Source organism: Sus scrofa, chromosome 12 (genome assembly GCF_000003025.6).
Source record: "Sus scrofa isolate TJ Tabasco breed Duroc chromosome 12, Sscrofa11.1, whole genome shotgun sequence".
NCBI classification, from domain to species: Eukaryota; Metazoa; Chordata; class Mammalia; order Artiodactyla; family Suidae; genus Sus; species Sus scrofa.
The window spans coordinates 45,216,442-45,233,646 of NC_010454.4; the positions used below are offsets into that span (position 1 = coordinate 45,216,442).

The 17,205-nt window shown below is 51.6% G+C and overlaps 1 protein-coding gene across 1 annotated transcript in view; it reads right to left on the reverse strand.

The window, feature by feature from the left end:
* The window catches only part of SEZ6 (seizure related 6 homolog), a 45,538-nt gene extending 38,150 nt beyond the window's left edge, over nt 1-7,388 (reverse strand). The window contains 1 exon segment of the mRNA XM_021067505.1: nt 7,195-7,388. Within this exon segment, the coding sequence (XP_020923164.1) occupies nt 7,195-7,249 (55 nt within the window). The 5' untranslated portion in view covers nt 7,250-7,388.

Sequence of the window (17,205 nt, forward strand, 5' to 3'; positions counted from 1 at the left end):
CAGACTCTGCAGCCTGAGACCTGGATTGTTGTTGGAAAAGCGGCAGGTTTGTTTACTCCAGAGCCCGCCGAGAAATCTCAACAATCAATGGCCAACAACACTGCCGGCGCTGCGGCATCGATCCTCCCCTCCCAGGGCTGGCAGCTGGGTGGCAGGTGGAGGGAAGCTGGGGCAGTCTTGGTGCCTGGTCCTGTCCAGAGGCTGAGCTTCACGCAAGCTTGGGCCTTCCCACCTGGGGGCTGGGCCTCAACAGGGGCGGGGGCAGGGGGTAAGTGGGCAGCACAGATGCCAGGACAGGAGTAACCGGTCTTCTCATTCACCAAGGCTCCCAAAGGGTAGGAAAAGTAGAATTATCCAAGGTCACTGGCCTCTGGACCAAAACTTGAGGGTTCACTTGACTCCTAGCCTCGTGCACCATCCTGGCCTCCAACTGTCAGAAAAAGACATTTTATTCCTTTGCCACTAAAGACTGAGCAAAATAAAATGTCTCTAATCTACAGCAGCAAGGATGGAGAGTAGACTCAGGAAGCCATTGTCATCACTAGAAATGTGCTAGAGGAAAGTTAGGGGCCATTTATGCCTTGGGTCTGTCTGACAACATGGGCTTGAATTTGGCTTACAAAATGCAGATATAGCTTCTATCTCACAGAGATGATATTAGGACTAAATGAACTAATGTATATAAAATACTTAATACAGTACCTGGCACACAGTGTCTAATAACTGTTTGCTATTTTTGTTGCTGCTATTATTATTATTATTAGGATCATGATACTTTCCTGGCTTCCCATCTGCCCATACTGAAGCTTTGCCTTAGTGCGGAGGAGTAGACATAGTGCTGGCTGCAGTCAGATTTTGCAAAATGGGCATGTACTTTGGAGTATTCTTATTACTTGTTGGCTATAAAGGCCAGGGTTAGTGACTTAATCTCTCTGAAACTCAGTTTTCCCATCTATAAAGTGGGGATAACTGGTTTCTTGTTGCCTTGACTGGTTAAACAGAAAAAGGCTTAAAAGGAGTTCCCCTCGTGGCTCAGTCGTTAATGAACCCAACTAGCATCCATGAGGATGTGGGTTTGATCCCTGGCCTCGCTCAGTGGGTTAAGGATCTGGTGTTGCCATGAGCTGTGGTGTAGGTCACAGACGTGGCTCAGATCCAGCGTTGCTGTGGCTGTGGCATAGGCCAGCAGCTACGGCTCTGATTCGACCCCTAGCCTGGGAATCTCCATATGCCGTGGGTGCAGCCCTAAAAAGACATGGAAAAAAAAAAAAAAAAGAAAAGACTTAAAAGTGAAAGACTTGGCCCAGAGAGTTCTGAGCCAGGCCTCCCACCTCTATACACGTTTGTGAAATAAATGAATGAATGTATCCCAGGGGACAGAAGTACCCCCAGGGACTGCTCTTTTTGTTTTTTGGGGTTTTTTTCGGTTTTTGTATTTTTTTGGTCTTTTGTCTTTTGTCTTTTTTTTTTTTTAAGGGCCACACCCGCGGCATATGGAGGTTCCCAGGTTAGGGATCAAATCAGAGCTGCGCTTCCAGCCTACACCACAGCCACAGCAAGTCAGGATCTGAGCCACATCTGTGACCTACACCACAGCTCATGGCAACTCTGGATTCTTTTTTTTTTTTTTTTTTTGTCTTTGCTATTTCTTTGGGCTGCGCACGCAGCGTATGGAGGTTCCCAGGCTAGGGGTCGAATCAGAGCTGTAGCCACTGGCCTACGCCAGAGCCACAGCAACGCAGGATCCAAGCCGCGTCTGCGAGCTACACCACAGCTCACAGCAACGCCGGATCCTTAACCCACTGAGCAAGGGCAGGGACCGAACCCGCAACCTCATGGTTCCTAGTCGGATTCGTTAACCACTGCGCCACGAAGGGAACTCCCAACTCTGGATTCTTAACCACTGAGTGAGGGCAGGGATGGAACGGCGTCCTCATGGATACTGGTCAGTTTGTTAACCACTGAGCCACGATGGGAACTCTGGGACTGCTCTTTTTGGAGCTCTAGACATGAACTGTTATGGTCCTGGATAACTCCTTGGCCCCTACCTACCTTTAACTTCAAGGGCATAATATGCTCAGAGCTGTTTCCAAGGTTTCATTTTGGTCCTTCCAAGCTCTCTGAGGGTGATAAAGCCAGATGACATGGGGTTGCCCCCTACTTATTTCAGTCTTTAAGTTCATGCAGGGCACCCCTCCCAGCCAGCAGAATTAATGAGTACATGCTGTTGGAGGGAGTCAAGCAGCCTAGGCTCTGGGCTTAATTCTGCCACTGCCTACCTGCACTTCTCATGAATTTATTCAACATATATTTAATGTTTGCCATGTGCTAGGCTCTGTGCCACCAGGGACCCAAGCAGTCATGTCACCAGGGTGTCTAGAGAGAGGCTTTAGCCCTCTCAGAATGGCCATCAACACCCCACCCCCAAGCCACCTCAGGCTGACGCTGTGACGGCTTAATTTGTGGAAGGAAAAAACTAAGGAAAGGCTATAATTTACAGTTGGGATAATTGGCCAACTGTTAGGAAAGGGAAAAAATCTTAACATACAATCTATGTAAAAATAGTGTGCTTGCTACAAAACTCAGCTTCAAGACACATCTGCATGCGCCCACCTCGCCTGTCTAAACCTGCAGCTGACCCTAAAGTCTTCCAAACAGGAACTCTAGAATTGGCCTGAAATGGAGGGGCTGAGCAAAACAGATTTGGTGCCTTCCTTTCTGAGTTCAGTCTTGCTCCTGGAGAGAAGCATTAAGCCATCAGGTGCTCATGATCCAACAAGATGGGTACCTTGGTAGGGAAGCCTGCACATGGGGGGAGCACGGAAATATCCCTTAATCTAAGCTGGAGGTTGACTGAGGCTCCCCCGAGAAACCATATTAGTAGATGCCCATAAATATGTGCTGAAGAATAGCATGAAGTGGCAGCTAAGCTGGGACCTGAAGCATGAGGTAAAGTGAGCCAGGTGGCGCAGGAGGAGAAAAGAATTTTAGGCAGAAGAGCAGCAAGAGCCCAGAAGCTCTTGAGAATACGGCTAGTCTAGAGAACTGATTGGCATGGCTGGGTAAGTAGCCTTCCTGTAGGAATTAGTCTAGAAGGGGCCCTGGAGACCTCCTAGGGCCTCCTAATGTTGCTGCTGAACAGGGCGGGTAGCACTGTCTCCAAGACAGCCCCTCCCTCAGCCTCTTACATATAGAACCTGGCTTTTCCTCCTTAAGAGAAGGCCAGTAAACTGGGGACCCAGAAATCTACATGATTTGACAGCCTTTGGAGGCCCTGATGTGCATCCAGGCTTGGCAGGCACCAGCTTGTGCACCCTTACATTGAACATTCCAGAAAGTGGAGACCCAGAGAGAACAGAGGCAGACCTGAGGCCCTTAACCATCTGAGGGGAGAGGTTCCCTCACTAAAGCAACTATAAGCAGAGCCTCCTTGCCTGCCTACTTAAGTCTCTCACAAGCATCCTATCTTAATAAATCTATTTCTTGCCTATCAAACAACAACAACAACAACAACAACAACAACAACAACAACAACAACAACTATAGGCCCTTTTCCACACCCTCTTTCTTATTTGGAGGTTGGGGTACTCAGCTCTGATACCTCTGCCCAGGCGGGGGCGCAGCATCCCTGAGCTGAGCCTGGCCCTGCAAATGGCTTGGGCTTAGGCTTGGGCACCTAGGGTTGGGTGAAGGGAGGGGCAAAGAAGGTAGGTTTTTTGACAGCCCCCCCCCCCATTCAGGCAGCCATGGTAGGAGGGGCACAGAAGTTCTCATTAAGCCCAGTTTCTAATTAAACCCAGCCCCTGTGTCTCCTTGATCCCCATTAGCGCCCCATGGTGTCCCCAAGGCATTTTAAGCTGCCACCCTGCTGAGGAGGCTGGGACTGCTGCCAGAGCCTGCCAAGCCTGATGAGCTTAGGCTCGTGAGGGGACAAAAGCCAGCCCAGTCTTCCCCTCCAGTCCATGGCAATCTCTGGGTCTTCCAGTCTCCTTAGAAGCCCAGGGAAGCCTTCTGCCCACCGTGTTAACCTCTGGGGCTCTGAATGGAATTTAGACTGTCTCCTTTGGCGCCTTATCCCCAGAACCTGATTCCTTATCCCAAAAGTACAAGTCTGGACAACAGGGAGATGAGCCTGGCGCTGGCTTTGGCTGCAGCCCCCAGACTCAGGAATGTACAGTGGGACTCCTGCACCTGCCACAGAGTCTGCAGAAAGCAGCGATTACCATTTTAGGTTAAGGCAGCCTTGGTTTGTTAACCCTTTCAGCACTAGGTCTCCTGGAGTCCAAGGCCTCCTTCTCATATTCCTCCTCTAGGCCTTGCCTCCCAGACACTGTCCTCCAGTTCTAGGCAAGGAGAACAATGCTTACTTGCTGTCCCCTCCCTCCCTCTTCCCACCACACACTTCCTCAGAGTTCAGAGAAGGGGAGCATCAGGCCCAAGGTCACACAGCCAGTGGAGGCCGACTCTGCCTCTGGAGACCCAAACCCCACCCTAGTTTTTGCTGCCTACACCTTCACAATCTCCCCAGGCCACTTTCACACATGCAGAGTTTAATTAACTTTATTGATATTCAGAAATTAAGAGAATGACTAAAGGTAATTGCTCATTAAAAATCATTAAACTGACACAGCAGGCTCAGGCACATGCTGCCCCTCCCGTACTGCTTTCCTCCTCCCCCTTGTGGCAGGTTGGCTGGTACAGCCTATGGGTTGGGAGGGCCAGTGGTGGCTCCTCAAGCCTAAGGCCAGTTGCATGCCCCCAGCTCCAGCTGGGGGGCTGATAGAGGACTGGGACCCAGGGGGTAGAGCCTGGGCCGGCTGATCTGTGCTCTCTCTCTGCCCCCAAGGCCTCTGCCCCTCCCATCTCCTACCACTTCTGGGCCTCTTCCAGGTGCATCCAGGCCTTCGTCCCTCTGCCTTAGTGTGTGCAAAGCTCTGAGGCTCCCCTCTCGAGGCCAAGAGGCTGAGGGAGGGATGTACTGACTTAAAAGGTGACCAGGCCACAAAGGCTCATAGCCTGAGGCCTTTACTGCTCCAGGCCCTCCTTCTCAGGGCTGAAGCACCCAGGAGTCCTGAGATGACCAAATGCATTGCCTTCCAATAAGATCACTCAGCACCACAATGACTGGGACCTCACAGCTCCACTGGGAGGGAGGGGTGTGCCAGGGCTGGCCCAGGTCAGGTCCTCTCCTCAGGCCTGGCATTGCTGGGCTGCTTCCTCTTCTCCTTTGGGGGGGTGAAAATAAAGGTCTTTCCCAGCAGACAGACCCACATCCCACATACCCCTTGGAGGAGAGGTCTCATGGCCTTTGGAGAGGTCCAGGTGGTCAGGAAGGGGCACTGGCTGAGGACACACAGACTCACAGACACGGAGTGAACAGATTATTCTCAACCATACCCTCACAACCCCAGCGAGGCTCCCTGTACTACCAGCCACACCAGCCAGCCTCCTGGAGACCCACAATCTCACTCCAGCCCTGCAGGGAGCTCTCTGGCAGAGGCTGTACCACACACAAGTGGCCTTACACACTCCTCACTGCTGAGCCCTCATCCAACATCCAGACCTTCTGAAGTGCAGACACACTTGGATCCACTACTCCAGACACGCTGGGCCCTGATTACATTCACACTCAGACTCACACAACCACACAAGAGGCTTCAGACTATAGGCCAGGAGCCACATACAGGCCCTCCACCCAATGGTGTTATCCAGCACAAGGACATGGCCCAACTGCAAGACAGGTCCTGAACTCCCAGGGACATTTTGGGACTGCTGAGATGCCTGGCTGGTTAGGGGTTTCACACTCCTCCCTTCTTCCCCAAAGGGAAAACAGGTTCTGAGTTCCTGGTGTCACAGAAGAACCTGGTGTGGGCAGCCAGGGAGCAGAGAGAGCACATCTGGCTGGGTATGACTACAGCCAGAGGTTCAGAGAGGGGCTTCTGCATCTCTGGGGATGCAGAGAGGAAAAAAAAAGCCTGTGGGCCCAACATGGCCCCAGCCTTACTACCCTGAGCTCTGATGCCACCAGGAAAGAGGCCGGTGATGAGGTTAGAAGCTCCCACCTTCTCCCTGCTCCACTTCAGGCATTATGAACCATAGTCCTAAGGATGGCAGTACCCAACTCCAAGCAAGGTTTTGGTGATTCTGACTGTCTGCATTGGAAGAAAGACCTGGGCATCTATAGTTTCGATGAGTGTTTGAGCCAGGGTAAGTCCTGTGGAGACTCAGAAATCCTCATTCACTGAGGCACAGAACCTCCATGCTCTCCCTAACATTCCTTTGCTGCCCATTCCATGACCAAGCTTCCCCTGAGCCAGGACCAATGAAGTTGGAAACCAGACCGCAAGCGGGGGATGGGGGACCGCAGGGTGGGGTGCCAGTCCTCCCGTGACAAGTCTGCTGCCATTGGGTGGACTGGGATCTAGCAGGGATGCAGGCCGGGAGAAAGGAAGAGCTCTGGGCGTGTGCGAGGGTGGAGGGTGCAAGGAAAGGACTCTGGGGAGAACCGTCTCTATCCCAGGATCTCAGCTGCTGTAGCCCAGGGCGCAGTGAGGAACCGGATAGGGGTCTCCAGCCCCCCGAGTTTCTCCTTGGAGTTCTAGGTTCCGCCTCCCGTGTGGCAGCACCAAGGCGGATAGAGGAGAGTTTAAGTCCCAACTCCAGGTCCGGCAGCCATCCGGCCCCGTCCCTCCGCAGTAAGGATGCGAGAAGCCCCGGAATGGGCGGCAAAGTCGAACGAAGTTTGGCGGGCGACAAGGGAGGCGGGACCGTGGGCCGCCGCGGGACGGTCCGGACTCATCGCCCTGTGCCCTCCCCCCCCGGCACGCGCCGGGGCGCTCCTAGACGCCTGGAGTGTGGAGAGGCAGCGCGCGGGTGAGCGCGTGAGTGTGTGCGGGGAGGCGGGTGGCGTGATGAATTGCAGCAGAGAAATCCCATTAGATCCGGAGAGATGATTAAAGGCGAGGTCTCGGCCGGGTGCGAATGGCGGGAGCAGCGGCAGCTTCCCGCTCGCGGAGCCCGCGCCCCGCCCGGCTCGGCCGGCGCAGCGGGCAGAACAGCCGGCGGAGCACGGTGCCTGGGCTGGGCAGCCAGATGCGCGGAACTGAGCGCGGGAACAGTCCTCTCTTCCCACCCGCCAGGACCCCGCCCCCGCCCCTGCCCCAGTCCTGCCGCCGGACGCCGGGGGTCCCTTACCGTGAGCCAGGAGCGCCAGCAGCGAAGGTAGAAGCAGAAGGGCTACGGGGCACATGGTGCGGGTTGCCGCCGCGCCCCAGGTCGGGGCCGCAATGGGTGGGCTAGGGGCTCAGCTAGGCTTGGGCGCCGGGGAGAGGGAGCGGGGCCGCCGCCGCCGCCGCCACCGCCGCCACCGCCGCCGCCAGCGCCTGACAGAATCAGCACCACGGCCAGCGCCTGGCGTCGGCGCCGGGGATCGCCGCGCGGGGCTGGGGGCGGAGGCGCGGGAGGAGCGGTTACCGTAAAGTCTCAAGCAAAGGCGCAAGGGACCCAGCGGAGGGAGCCCAGGCCCCCGCGCCGCCGCCGCCAGCTCAGAGGAAGGACTGCCCTGCTACTGTGGCCCTCGCCCTTCTGAGCTGCCCGCGCCCAGCCAAGCCTGCCGCCCTCTCCCCCATTAGCAGCCTGCCAAAGAGATGGGGTGCTAACCTGATTCTCCAAGAGAGAGCAACCCTCTCCCCATCTCTCCCCACCCTATCCTGGTACCCGAGGGCCTCAAGGGTGACCTGGGAAGACGTTTGGGAGTGAGGCAGCTGGGGAGGCCTGCGTGCCCTTGTGGCAGCTCCATCCTGGGCCTATAATGAAGATGGCTTTTGAGCTTACAAAGGACAATAAATTATTACTTTGCGCTCAATAAATGCCAGGGCTCCAGGCAGCTGCATCAGCAGCAAACTGTGCCTCACAGAAAAGCTTAATTATCCTGATATTATAGTTAAAAGCCAGTGGTACTTGTGTCCTGGGAAGACATTCTTTATGTGGCAGGAGCCAACCTGGGCCAAACTGGGGGCAGCTGAAGGTAGTATCCTGGGTCCCCACGCAGCCCGGATCTCCGGTACTCGGCCTTCGACCCCCTCTAGACCAGAGAAGCTACAACACTAGCCAGGGAGAGCAGACCCTTCATACCTATCCCTCTCCAGGTTCCTGGAACAGGTGGAGAAAATGGGACAGGTGTGGAGTGGGAGTGGTGATGAGGGCATTCCCCTAGGACTGTTTTAGACAGGTTTGAAGGAGGACCAGGGGAGTAGCCAGGGAGGCTGTACCACTCAAGAGCATGGAAGAACAAGCTTCTAGGACTCTGGTGGAGAAGCCCCAGTGAGTCATGGGGAAAGCAAAAAGGGCAGTGACATCCCTGAGGCAGAGGTTTAAATCCAGGGGTTTTTTGGCTCCAAGGATGAGGACACTTGAAGGGCCTCAGTGGACAAATGAGACATGACCCTGTGACTGATGTTATTATTCCCTGTAAATAAAGAGGAGTGCTGAATTTTCTGTGGCCCCCAGGGAGAAGGACAGCTTTCTGTTTCGTTCATTTCACATGAACTTCGCTCTTCTCCAAAGCTTTCAGATTCTAGTCATTGTCCAGAGCCCTTCCTGATCTCATCCTGGAAGAAGGTGGCAAGACTTCTGCTCCTAAGTCTCATTCTTCAGAGAGTCTTTTGGCCTTACCACCTCCACAATCTTCCAGCTCTGCTTATCAGATACTCTCTCGATCCTCTTGCTGTGAGCTCTTTCTGGGGAGCTATGTTGATTGCTATAAAGAGCCCTAGGCAGTGGGCAAGTGGCATGTGGAATTATCTGAAGGAGTCACTGGGAGAGGATTTCTGGACAGTCACTTCAAGAAGCTGAGAAAAAAAGAGGGCAGTAGCAGAAGAATGACAGAAAGGAGGAGACTTGGCAAAAGGATCAGAGGTAGGGAGAGGGAACCAGGGAAGGAGATGCAGAGGGGAGGGAGGAACAGAGGAAGGTAGAAGGTTCTGTGGCTCAGGGGAGTTTGAAGAAATACTGGAAAATGGCATGAGATTCTTTTCCTCCTTGAAGGTATTCCTGAGTTTCTCCTTGATTCTTGGGCTTCTCTGAACTAAGCAGCTTGGGCAGAGGAGGATGAATCATGACCCAGGGATGAACCTTGCATGCCAGGATGATTCATGGGGATTTGGAGGCTGGTGGCAGCTGGACTCCTTGAAGATCTGGGTGCTACTCACAAGTAGGAGGATCTCAGGAACTTGCCACATCATGATCCCTACTTCGTGAACTAACCTAGGCATTCCGGAGGGGGTCCAATAAAGATAAGTCCAAGAATGCATCATTCTGCCTTGTGCTCAGAATTATTTTGTACTTTATCATGAGAAGACTATGAACCTGGGCTCTCCCTTCCTTCTAAAGATGGTCAATGTGGCCTCTGTCAATGGGTTTCCAATTAGGGTGAGGCAGATCCTAGATCAAACTGGAAAGCAGTAGCGTTTCTGTCATCACCTTGTCTCATGCCCTTCAAGGGGCCTATTCTGCCCAGACCTCAGCATCACCCACAAATGAAGGACAATAAGATGTCTTAGGGGACATTCAGCTCCATGCTACAGGCTTATAGTGCACTCAAGTCATATACACATTTGAAAGTGGCAGCCTGGGGAGACTTGAAAATGTCCCTTCACTGGTTTTATTTTTCCTCTTTTCTTTGTGTCCCTCATCTGGCTCTTTACCCCAGAGAATCCAGCTTCATGGTCTATGTAATTACTTGCTTGATTGTATTCTCTACTAGTTGTCAACTCTCTGAAGGCATAGGACATATCTGTCTCTTCCACTCCTAACCTAGTCCAATGCCCCATGCATAGTAGATGCTTAATAAGTATTTGTGAATAAATGATGGTGTCCCCAAGGCAGATCATCTGTGCCAAATTAATGCTATGAGATAATGAAGGGGACAATTGTTTTGGGGCCGAGGGGAGGTCATCGAAAACTTCACACACAGATGGGATGACTGAAATCAGGTCTTAATTACATTTTAGGTTTCAGTTAGGGGAGAGAAAAAGGGAGGATGTCCAAAGTGATAGGAGTGACTAATGCAAATGCCAAGTAGTGGAAAATGCAAGATGGTCTGGGGTCAGAAGACTTGTTCTGATGGAGCAAGGAGTCTCTGCAGGGATGTAGGAGGAAAGGTTGGAGAGGCTGGGGCCAGGCTTTGTGGTCATCTGAGCCATAGGACATTCTTAGTGACTACACTGAAGGGGGTGCCCCATCACAAAGATACTTTCATCAAAACAAGGGAGTCTGGAATTATTAAGGTCGGTTTTCAAGCACCATGACCAGTGGTAGGAACTGAGGGGTTCTTACTGACTCGGAAGGTGGGGGAAGGGATCTGAGTTACAATGACTGCATAGGACTGAGGGCCAGAGAGGGGAAGAAGGGGCTCTCCAACCTCAGGGACTCTCATAGCCTCTGCCCAGACAGTGCAAGACATCCAGCCCATGTCCCTGAAGAAGCCAGCCTCGCTTCCTTACTTCCAAACAGCCCATCAATTTGCCAGATCCCAGGCGCATTGGTGACTTATTTTGAAGTCTCTGCCTGGATGACACTTGCTTTCTGAGTGAGAGAAGAAGAAAATTAGTCTCTTCCTCGACAGCTTTCAAATCAGAGCTACATCTGTGGAGCTAAGAAGGTTTGGGGTTTCAGGAAAGCAGTGGCAGGGGCTACCATCTCACTCCAGAGACTTCCAGGGACACAGAGCTACTTGCTCACCTCCACCCACTCCTCAGAGGGGGCTCTGAGACCCTGTAGCACCTGGAACAGTCTGGGATGCCACGGCTCCAGCCAGGCTTCCTGGAGTACCCAAAGTCAACACTTTGAATTTAGGCGCAGGACGAGGGTCCTGCTCTCATAAATGGGAGTCCTGACTCTGAGCATTTTCTCCCGCTCCAGGAGCAGAACCAAACCAGGTATAGCAAGAGTGCAAGGTGGGTGGAGATAGCAGCAGAAAGGGGTTTGATGTGAGCTGCTTTCCAGCTCCAGACTGAGGCCTCTAGCTTGCCCACCACCCCCAGCCAAGGCCTTTGATCTTCCACAGCCCCATAAATGTTTAATGCCACTGGCTGGGCAGAAATGAGGCAGGTGCTGGAACAGAGAGATAGGATAGGACTTAAGATCCATGATGCTTGCTAGATTATTTCCACGCAGAAGCCCTGAGATGGGTGGGAGAAGACCCTCCCCCTCCATGTGACTGAGGTCCCAGGATTCAAGTTTGTGGCACTAATAAAGGAAACTCTAAAAACCCACCAAGGGGTTGAAAATAAAATGAATAATCAATTGCAGAAGCCCAATCCCTGGTTTGATTGAAGGAGAAAGACGGAAAGTTAAATGACAATCAAATGCAAATACAGCTCAACAAACACCACAGCAATTACCAGGCGCAGGAACCACATGGCGCTTGCAGGCAGCAGGGGTTGGCAATTTGGAAGCCTGGGCCTGTGCAGAGGTGATGGGCGTGGGGCCATTTTAATGGACAGTTAAATAGATGCAACCACCACCCCCGCATCTACTTTGCATACACTGCTAATGAGTGAGGAACAGGAATTCTGGCATCCAGAGGGAGGTTATGCCACCTTCTGTGGCTGCCTCTGCATCATTTCAGAACAGAAGAGGAGACGAGTGCCTAGGAGGTGAGGCCAGAATTGGCACCTGGATGAGAGGACCTTGGCATGGTCATGCCGGTCTCATTGGATTCTTTGCACCAGCTGGTACTGAAGGGATAGGGCTGAAATTAAAGGGAGTCTGTGAGGTCTTCCAGAAAAGGGTTCAAGGTGCTAACCTTCCAACAGCTGAAAGGCCTCGAGTGAGAGTGGCCTTCTCCTCTAGATTTGCATAATGCTTTGCATCTCATTTGAATGCTATTAATTTGGTGTCAGGCTAGGTTGGCACCGTGTGGAAAAGAGAACAGCTGGCCTTCTCCCTCCTCTCAGTACCCTGAGGCTCACCCCAAGGATATCGCTCCCTAACTTGGGGAATGAGGCTTTCACTTCCACCACCCCCTCAATGTTTCCTGGCACTTAGAGAGTCTCTTGGTGAAGCCAACTCCTAAAAGTCAAGGCTGCCTGGGCAGGATGGCCACCTGAAGAATTATACAGAAGGAAGAAAAAAGGGTCCTCCAAGGTCACTCTCACTAGACCCAGGGAAACCATGGGAGGATGCTGGCTGTCTTCTCCCCCAGCAATCAAGGTGGCTTGGCTTGGAACATATCCAAAGATAATAACCCAGAAAGGGAGGAAACAAAGACAGGTGATAATCCCAGAGAAATATAGAGGGCTCTAGAAATAAAATGCTCTGAACTCAATATTTCTAGTGCTTGAACTTACATAAAATACATCTATCAAGAGGCACTGGGTTTATGGTGGTGTGGCTCAGCCTGGCACCTGGTACCAAGAGGATGACCATGTGATGAAGGAGTGGGTCACAGGGGGTGGGGGGGTAGCAAACTCCTGAGAAAGGGGAGAGGATGCCTCAGGTGCATCATATGGGCTACTCCAGTGGGCAACTGTGAGCTAGGGGTAGTGGTGGGAAGAACAAAGCTTCCCAGGCTCTCTGGGATGCCCCTCAAAGGCATCTTAGTTCTTTCCTTTGTGGAGCCAGCTAGGATGTCCCATTTGTTTCTTGTCTGGGTTGTTCTGACCTGGAATGTTGGTCAGTAGTAGATGTATTTATGCATAGGACAAGTGAGGAGGAGGTGCTGGTGACCAAAAGCTGGTCTTCTTCTGTCAGGGAGAGCCCCTCTACCTACAGAATTCCAAAGCCAGTTCCACCTACCTCTAGGGATTAGGACAGGATAGGGGAGGCATGAATCAATATCCCAGGTAGATTTTTTTTTTTTTTTAGGGCCGCTCCTGTGGCATATGGTAGTTCCCAGGCTAGAGGTCAAATTAGAGCTATAGCTGCTGGCCTACACCATAGCCACAGCAATGCCAGATCCAAGCCACGGCTACAACCTACACCACAGCTCACAGCAACACTGGATCCCCAACTCACGGAATGAGGCCAGGGACTGAACCCACATCCTCATGGATACTAGCTGGGTTTGTTGCCACTGCATTACCATGGGAACTCCAATATTCCAGCCAGACTGACTGACCTCATGCCCTTGTCTCTGAAAGTACTCACCCTGGGTCAAGCCATGGCTGGGGGCAGAATAATGCCCCTCCTTCTATGTCTAAGATGAGATTAGGGGTTGAGGTTGCTTTGAATAATGGGAAAGGATAATTGAGTTTTCCTCTTTGAGCAAACCCAAGGATGAAAACTTTGGAATTACATAAAGTACAGACTCATAGCTGATTCATATTTTACAGAAGGGCTTTAAGTATTTCCTCTTCAAAAAGAATGCCACAGGAGTTCCCGTCATGGCTCAGTGGTTAACGAATCCGACTAGGAACCATGAGTTGCAGGTTCAGTCCCTGCCCTTGCTCAGTGGGTTAACGATCTGGCGTTGCCTTGAGCTGAGGTGTAGGTCGCAGACGCGGCTCAGGTCCCACGTTGCTGTGGCTCTGGTGTAGGCTGGCGGCTACAGCTCCAATTCGACCCCTAGCCTGGGAAACTCCATATGCCGCAGGAGCGGCCCGAGAAAATGGCAAAAAGGCAAAAAAAAAAAAAAAAAAAAAAGATTGCCACATGCATTTAAAGCAGATTCATATATATTTGGTATATTACCCATTTTATTTTAGAAGTTGGCTCTGAATCCAGTGGGCTGTACTTGACCTCTTAACAGAATAACAGCACCATTTATAGTTTCCTATTACTGAGTATTGAACTGGGGGATTTAACTACATCCTCAAAGTTATCCTATGAGGTAGGTACTGTTACTGTCCCCATTGTATAGATGAGGAAACTGAGGCTCTGCGAGGCTAAGTTATTTGTAATTAGTAGGTCAAACCAAGATATACATATTACTAAGGCAGAGAAGAAAGGCATAGATGCCAGTGGGCCTTTGCGGGAGCAGGTGTGGGAGGGATCTCAGGTTCCCTGAACCTCTGCCCTCTGCCCTGGGTTCACCTCTGGAGGCCTATGCCCAGATGCTCTCCCGTGGTGCAGTCCATGGAGGGTGGGCTGCTTAGAACAGGTAGGGCAGGGCTGGTTAGTTATCAATTTATTCATTAGATAAATATTAAGTATCCACAGTGCTAAGTGCTGGGAATACAAAGGTGATGGAAGACAGACATTGCATTGGTCTGCTCAGAGCTCACTGTCTAGGAGACCTTGCAAAGAACCACTTGACTAAATACAAAACCATGTAGCACAATGTAGCAAAGTGCCTAGGAGAAGTTCACAGGGCTGTAGAGGCCTGCACTGGGACTTGACCTAGTTAGGGAAGGCTTCCTTGACGAGGTCAAGTTTGAGTAGAAAAATCACAGGATGAGTATGAGTCATCTGATTGAACAGGGTTGGGAATTATTTCCATGTAGAGGGAACAGCATATGCAAAGTTCTGTGGTAGGCAGGCCTAAGAGATGGTTAGTGTGGCTGCATCACAGGGAACAAGAAGGGTAGAGTGGGATGCAGCTAGAGAGGCAGGCAGGTGTAGAACTCCAAAGTTCTGGGGGCTGCACATAACCTGTAGGCTCCCCATCTGCCCACCTGTCTATCCATTCATCTGTCCATGCTTTCACTCATCCTTCATCCAACCACCTACCCAGTTCATTCATCACCCTCTCACTCATTTGTTTACCAAGTGAGGAAATACATTGTGCCAGGACCTCAGTGGGCTGCTGGAAAGGCAGAGACCTCAAGGAGCTCCCAGTCTGGGGAGAGGACATAGAGTCTTGACACACTATAACACAGCATGTCCAGCTGAACAAGGTGGTTCAACAGGGCAATGGAAGCCCTAGAAGCTAAGTGTTCCCATGGTTCAAACTTCCTAAGGTAAAGCAACATCATTCCCTCCAGGCAGATCTTCCAGCCACACAGTTCCTCCTGGCAGCTACCTCTATCCCTTCAGCTACAAAAGTAGCCCACTTCTCACAGCCCCAAGGTGGGGAGTGCTTCTGATGTCCCTTTTCATTGACCCTTCTCGGGTTCAGAGGCATCTCAGTCCCAGGAGAACACAGGGAAAACTGGTCAGGTCTCCTTCAGATATCAGAACCCAGTTCCAGACACTATCTTTTCTGAGCATGAAAATAGGACAGAAATCCCGAATGTCCCTCATTTCTAGCCAAGCTCCTGCTTGAACTTCTTGTCCTCTGCTTGTGACATCACAATGGTCTCTATAGCAACCAACTGTGAGGTCACCAATCCTTAAAGCAACAGACTCTAGAAGGCCAGACAATGGCCTGGAGGAGAGAGGAAGAAGGCAAAATCGGGGCCTGAGAGGGAAACCATCTTAGAAGGGAAAAGCACAAATCCACCCAAGACCTCTAAGAGGGAGAGGGATTCTACTTCTAGCCCATCTGAAAGGGGGTAAAAATAGCTTCTTGGCTTTGTCTCACTGAAAAGCTCCTACACTGACATGCAGCCCTTCTGAAATTGCCCATGAAGGGAAAACTTCATCGAATCCCACTCAATGGGCTGCAGAGATGGATGGAACATGATGGGCAGCATCCTGGGATCACTGACATGGCCCCATGCACCACTGGGAAGTGGAGGGAGGAGCATGGTTCTGGTCTCAGCCCCACTGGCCCAGAGGAGCTGGCCAAGACCTGGCCCATGGCTGAGGCTTGATTTCCTTATCAGGGAAGGAGTGAGGATGTGAAGATGCTAAGGAGCCCCATTTCCTGACTTCTACAATAAGTAACTGATTCACTTAAAGCGGTTGGACCTGCCCTCCATCTTCTATGAGTGAGTGGGGGGAAGTTGCTGGCATCAGCAGAGTGTTCTCAGCCTGCTGGCTCCTCTGAGGCTTGTCAGTGGTTTGCAGAAGCAAGGCCTGCTGGAAAGGGAGACTGCTCATCAAGAGACTGAGGGGCAACCTGAACAGTGCCCAGACTTCAAAGTCAGGTCTGGGTTCAAATCATCCCAGCTTTTTGCTTGCCTTGGGCAAGTCCTTCAGCCTCTCTGGGCTTCTGCTTCGTTACATAGATAAATGATGCCACCTGCCCTTCAAAGTAATATTCAGTGAGATAACTTGTAGGAGAGCTTGGCACACAGTAGGTACTCAATAAATGCTTACTATATTTATTTTTCTATCCCCTTTGCCTATGGTTTTGCAGTTTATAGTGCTTTATTAATGTTTGTGACTATAAGGGCAGTGTAAGGAATAGGGGGCTGGGTTTAGAGCAGGGGAAGTCACTGGGTCTGGGTTCAAATCCTGGCCCTTACCAGCTCTAAGCCTTTAACCAAATCACCTTAACTTTTTGTGCCTCAGTTTCCTTAAATGGGAACTAGTGATAGTACTGCCCTCATAGGGTTGGTTAGGACTGAATGAGGCAAGGAAAAGCAAGGCTGGCACAGTGCACCGTGGATGGTGGTGCTTGTGCTCAGTCTTGAGCAGAGCTGTTTCTGCACATGCTGCACAGTTTCTGTTCACTGTCAGCTTTAAGGGAATAATAGTAAATCTGTGATTTCTAGAACTACAGAGTGGGTGAGCCTCAAGACAGGGGTATAGGATGGTAGCCTCCCCAGGAAGGGGTCACCACGCCCTGTTTGGATTCCCTCAGTGTGGACACCCAGGACTGCTGCCCAGCTCATGCCGGTCACAGGCTGGGTCCCCAGCTGTGCTGGTGCTTCATGAAGTGAGGGCTGGGCTGTGTCCTACCCAGCTATGAAGCTCAGGCCAAGCCTGACACATGGCAGAGGCTCAGCAGCAGTTCAGGGGAGCTGAGTTGGATGATGTCTTGATAATCATGCACTGGCTGGCATAGTTTGTGCATACCCCATGCCAGGCTCTGCTCTAAGCACTTTGCATGTTGTTGATCCTCATAACAATTTTTGAGGTAGAAGTTATCAACCATTTTTAATATGAGGAATCAGAGAGGCTAAGTAACCTGCTTAAGGTCACACAGCAAGTAAGCGATGATAGGGCTGGTTTTTAAGCCCTGGCCACTTGGCTCTAGAACCCTCACTCTTACTCCCCCACTACCCCAGGCCCATGGTCCCTGTCCAGCCATTTTGCCACATTTGTCACCATGAATTTCCTTCCCCAGCTCTCCCTCCCATCCCTCTCTTCTCCCAGCTGAGCCTGGGCCTAATGCAGCCCAAAGAATGCAAATTCTCCCCTCACCTACCTTGGCCA